This window comes from Procambarus clarkii, chromosome 30, assembly GCF_040958095.1.
Source record: "Procambarus clarkii isolate CNS0578487 chromosome 30, FALCON_Pclarkii_2.0, whole genome shotgun sequence".
Taxonomy (NCBI): Eukaryota; Metazoa; Arthropoda; class Malacostraca; order Decapoda; family Cambaridae; genus Procambarus; species Procambarus clarkii.
The window spans coordinates 17,480,749-17,486,817 of record NC_091179.1 but is presented as its reverse complement, the minus strand read 5'-3'; the positions used below and the strand labels follow the sequence as shown (position 1 = coordinate 17,486,817).

The window sequence follows — 6,069 nt, the reverse complement described above, 5'->3', positions numbered from 1 at the left end:
AAAATATGAATACATTTTCAACGTCATCCGAACCCGGGCTAATTAATTTAAAAGTAAAAATGTGAGTTACGAGAGAAAGTGTTACCTATTACTCTTAATTACAAATTCCTGTTTCTGATCTTACTCATCTTTACGGGTAATATTGTCGCTGTGCGTTGATTAAAACACAAAATATGGCAACAAAGCAGGAAGATAAAGAGAAACCAGAAGCCAAACAAGAAAGGAGTAAATTGGAAGCTCTGGCTTGAACTTTGAAGATAGTAGAATATATCTATATGTAAGCTTATCTATATATCTATATGTAAGCTGTGTGAGAGTGTTTGGTATGTAGTGCTTCGGCTATATATGAAATACTCTTAGTTCTTGCACTAATATCTATATGTAAGCTTATCTATATATCTATATGTAAGCTGTGTGAGTGTGTTTGGTATGTAGTGCTTCGGCTATATATCAAATACTCTTACTTCTTCCACTAATCGTATTGCAAATCATTGCACTTTCCAGTGTTGGTTTAATGCTTCAGGAGATGCGGATTCCACAGTAAAGGTTGAATTATTTGTATTTAGGATTTTAAGCGACGTTCTAACGTTGATTCGCTCCTCCGTGTGCTCGGGTGTTATCCTCTTGATGTGTGTCTTAGAAAATCTCTCTCTAATACATAGACAATACTCTCTCTCCAAAAGATGGCGGGGAGAAAGGAGAGGTGATACACAACTTCAGTTGTATCCACTCACATGTGGTTGCCTCCTTCCATTCCTAAAGTATTCTTTCACTAATGCTGTAGATGCCTCATGGGGTCAGATTCACGAAGCAGTTACGCAAGCACCTGCGAACCTGTACATCTTTTCTCAATCTTTGGCGGCTTTGTTTACAATTATTAAACAGTCAATGAGCTCCGAAGCACCAGGAGGCTGTTTATAGCAAAAACAACAGTTGATTGGGATGTTTTCATGCTTGTAAACTGTTTAATAAAACCAAAGCCGTCAAAGATTGACGAAAGATGTACAGGTTCGTCAGTACTTGCGTGACTACTTCGTGAATCTGGTTCCCCGGTCTCCATTGTCTTCATCCCATCACACATGATGGAGCGGAACTCTGACAGCCACGTGTCTACCCATCACCACCACTATGCCCCCCCTAACACTACTGTCACCACCACTACTACCACGACCCCCCTCCTACAACTATTCCCACCATCACCACGACTCCTCTCCAACCACCACTACCACAGCGTCTCTATGTCAACCACGTGAATGTTCCTACTAATATGTCAACACAGGGGAAGTGTGGTTATTGCCATGCATGTATTACAACCTCTTGCTGCTCACCATGTTGTAGAGTAGCGTAGGTAGTGACAACCGTGTTCTCCCAGTCACGGGCCGTGTCATGTGTCATGAACCGTGTCCCGTGTCATGAACGTGTCATGAACCGTGTCATGTGTCATGAACCGTGTCATGTGTCATGGACCGTGTCATGAACGTGTCATGAACCGTGTCATGTGTCATGGACCGTGTCATGTGTCATGGACCGTGTCATGAACGTGTCATGAACCGTGGCATAGATTGTCCCACGAGTGGAGACAGCTGAACAGTTTAGATGTGTATTCATGAATTTAGAGTGAAGGTTGTCGGGGGTGGGCAGGAGGAGGAGGCCGAGGGCAGGCCGAGGGCAGGCCGAGGGCAGGCCGAGGGGAGAGGGTAGGATGGAGGATTATGTTGAGGGATGACAGGTAATCCCTCTTCTCTTGACCATCGTAATTAGCATAGGTGGTTCACTTATATTATTAGGGTCAGGCTCGTCGCCAGGAGAGAGAGAGAGAGAGAGAGAGAGAGAGAGAGAGGAGAGAGAGAGAGAGAGAGAGAGAGAGAGAGAAGAGAGAGAGAGAGAAGAGAGAGAGAGAGAGAGAAAAAAAAAGTGAGGCCGGGCTCCATTGTCAAACATTTTTATTTGTCATTATTTCCTACCACAGACGTGGCCAGACATTTACAATGCTAACCAGCATATAAACATTTTATTCTGTCCTCCATGGACAGGGTTAGAGATCCGTTAATCATACAATTCAATGATTTGTTGAACAATTAACCTCAGGTGATTATAGTGCTTTTAAAATGCTAATCTAACCTACATACATGAATGCTCAAGATGTACGTCTCTCCTACAATACAGACGTATGTGTTGAAGTACGGTTTTATGTAATGTTATGTGAGTTTACAAAGCTGAAATACAACTCTAATCAACTTACACTTGTATGACACCACCCCGTACACACTTACACACACACACATTATATATATATGTGAGAAAGCTGAATGAACGCGCAAGCCATATATCACTAAGAACTCTTTGACCCGCCCAGGATTCGAACCCATGCCGTCCAGGATCACCCCTAAACGATCATTGGTGCGGTGGTCACGGTACAGTGTACGCTTAGGGGTGATCCTGGACGGCATGGGTTCGAATCCTGGCCGGGTCAAAGAGTTCTTAGTTAGATTATATATATTATATATACATTATATATATATACATTATATATATATATATATATATATATATATATATATATATATATATATATATATATATATATATATATATATATATATGTCGTACCTAGTAGCCAGAACTCACTTTGTAGCCTACTATTCAAGGCCCGATTTGCCTTATAAGCCAAGTTTTCCTGAATTAATATATTTTTTCTAATTTTTTTCTTATGAAATGATAAAGCTACCCATTTCATTATGTATGAGGTCAATTTTTTTTTATTGGAGTTAAAATTAACGTAGATATATGACCAAACCTAACCAACCCTACCTAACCTAACCTAACCTATCTTTATAGGTTAGGTTTGGTTAGGTAGCCGAAAAAGTTAGGTTAGGTTAGGTTAGGTAGGTTAGGTAGTCGAAAAACAAATAATTCATGAAAACTTGGCTTATTAGGCAAATCGGGCCTTGCATAGTAGGCTGAGAAGTGCGTTCTGGCTACTAGGTACGACATATATATATATATATATATATATATATATATATATATATATATATATATACATAGTGGAGAGAGGCAGAAAGAAGGAATGATGGAAGGTGTGATGTGGTATTTGGCGAGGCCCTGGAAGCCCCAGCAGGAAGTCTCATTATAAGGCTTTCTTCTGTCCCTGCCTGAGTCGGGGAGGCCGCTCCTCGCTTAATTATTTACACAATGTGCCCAGGAACCTCCTACCTGCCTTCCTCTCCTCCACACCAATGACATTTTTTGTTTACTTCTTACCTGAAATATTGACTAAAATATTCTGAAAGTTGAATGTAAGGCGAGGTTAAAATTGATGTATTATGAAGTGATACTGCATATGTGTATTACGTATACATAGTGGGTAACATATACTTTAAGAGCAAGAAGAACATTAATGACTTCAATATGTAGAGAAAACATCTCCTTCAAAGTGCCTGATATATCCAGACCAATATCAAAATAATCCAAGGATACAACGATAATAGAGTATGTTGACCAGACCACACACTAGAAATTGAAGGGACGACGACGTTTCGGTCCGTCCTGGACCATTCTCAAGTCGATTGTGATGAGGACAGGTAGGGACAGGCATTAAATAGGCAAGAGAGAGCTGAGGAGGAAAGTCAGGTGTAGGGGATAGTAGTAATGAGAACTGCAGCAGGCCTATTGGCCCATACGAGGCAGCTCCTTTTATAACCACCGAAGGAGATAGTAAGTTTCGGTCCAGGACGGACCGAAACGTCGTCGTCCCTTCAATTTCTAGTGTGTGGTCTGGTCAACATACTTCAGCCACGTTATTGTGACTCATCGCCTGCACAACGATAATAGATTTTTAGACATAGCGGAAGTACTACATATCAAACACTCGTCTAATTATCAACAGGCACCTTAGACTTTGACACATGCTACGATCCTTAAGACAAAGACAAAGTTGTCGGCTCACACCTCATCTCATGACGCAGCCCACATCGACACGGAAATGCCTCGTGGTACATAGAATTCTGTTAATTCTGCTCCTTTTTCAACTTCCTTCCCGTGACGAGGAAGATAGGAAATATATGTAAGAATAACTCTATAATCATTGTTCAATCAAGGATGAAGAAAGACGAAAAATTCGAAAGCTTTTGTGCATTTATACATTTTCAAGGAGTACACTACAGATAGTTGGCTATACGAAGTGACATGACTCCCGAAGTGGACGACACGATTCCAGAAGCGAACGACACGACTCCAGAAGAGGACGACACGACTCCAGAAGCGGACGACACGACTCCAGAAGCCGACGACACGACTCCAGAAGCGGACGACACGACTCCAGAAGCCGACGACACGACTCCAGAAGCGGACGACACGACTCCAGAAGAGGACGACACGACTCCAGAAGAGGACGACACGACTCCAGAAGAGGACGACACGACTCCAGAAGAGGACGACACGACTCCAGAAGAGGACGACACGACTCCAGAAGAGGACGACACGACTCCAGAAGAGGACGACACGACTCCAGAACCGGACGACACGACTCCAGAACCGGACGACACGACTCCAGAACCGGACGACACGACTCCAGAAGCCGACGACACGACTCCAGAAGCCGACGACACGACTCCAGAAGCCGACGACACGACTCCAGAAGAGGACGACACGACTCCAGAAGCCGACGACACGACTCCAGAAGCGGACAACACGACTCCAGAAGCCGACGACACGACTCCAGAAGCCGACGACACGACTCCAGAAGCGGACAACACGACTCCAGAAGCCGACGACACGACTCCAGAAGCCGACGACACGACTCCAGAAGCGGACAACACGACTAGTTACACAACTCCACATTTCTCACACATCGCGACAACAATGAGTCAACATCACTTACACATCCCTGAGTTTACTTAGCAAAAATTTCTACTTTTAGTACAAGAGGATTGAGTGACCTTGCTTCCGATACTATAGGTCCGTGCCTGGCCCTTACCCTGATTACCCCTACCCCTAAGACTTCCCCTCCCTCCCCTCTCCCCATAGCTTTTACCTCGCCACACCCTATATCAGCCACACCCTTTACCTGCCTGAGCCATCACCCGCCTAGCTCACCCACCTCACATCACCCCTCTGACACATGAGGGCACCGCAGTGCAGAATTCATCGCTCTCTCGGTATCTCCTCCCTTTACCACCTTCGATTTCCCTAATGGTCCGAGTTTGACCTGAAGGCCCACGTGGTGGCCCAGGGTTCGTCCCCCCTGCCCCCCCCTTCCTTCCTGCTCTCTCTCTCTCTCTCTCTCTCTCTCTCTCTCTCTCTCTCTCTCTCTCTCTCTCTCTCTCTTTTAGTCATTGTCAAAGATGGTCACTCATTATTTTTCAATTTCACTCGTCATTCTGTATATTTTTTGTTCGGGTCTTCCTTATTTTCATTCCTATCCTGTCTCCTAATTCCTCTTTTTTTCTCCCTCTCTACCTTTGTTCCCTCTTCTCCACCATTCCTTCCCCCAGTTCCCTCTGCTTCATTTCAGTCTTCGGGGTCCAGACACCGCTAATGAGTCACAGTGAGGGAAGGGAGGGGGTCGTGCTGGTGATATCTGTTAGGGGGGGTGGGGGAGGGGAGAGGGGGGTTAACTATCTGTTATATGTGAGGGTGAGGGGTGGGGGGGGTGAGGGGTGAGGGGAGGGGGGGGGTGAGGGGGGGGGAGGGGGGGTGAGGGGTGGGGGGGGGTCGACTTTGAATAATCATTGCAGGCAGGTATGCTTGCCTACATGCTTGCCTGACTGCCTGCTTGACTGCCTGCTTGACTGCCTATCTGCCTGCTTGACTGCCTATCTGCCTGTTTGACTGCCTGGCTGCCTGCCTGGCTGCCTGCCTGGCTGCCTGCCTGTCTGCGTGCCTGCCTATCTGTTTGCCTGTTTGCCTGCCTGCCTGCCTGCCTGCCTGCCTGCCTATCTGCCTTACCTGCCTGCCTGCCTGCCTACCGGCCTGCCTGCCTGACTACCTGCCTGCCTGCCTGCCTGCCTGCCTGCCTGCCTGCCTATCTGCCTGCCTGTCATCTGCCTGCCTGCACACTTGTGCACT

At 45.7% G+C, this 6,069-nt stretch overlaps 1 protein-coding gene across 1 annotated transcript; it reads left to right on the top strand.

The window, feature by feature from the left end:
* Positions 1–4,188: 4,188 nt before the first annotated feature.
* LOC138369930 (DNA-directed RNA polymerase II subunit RPB1-like) lies at positions 4,189–4,902 on the top strand. Its single transcript, XM_069333682.1, has one exon. The coding sequence runs from the start codon at positions 4,189–4,191 to the stop codon at positions 4,900–4,902; it is 714 nt and encodes a 237-aa protein (XP_069189783.1).
* The last annotated feature ends 1,167 nt before the right edge of the window (positions 4,903–6,069 follow it).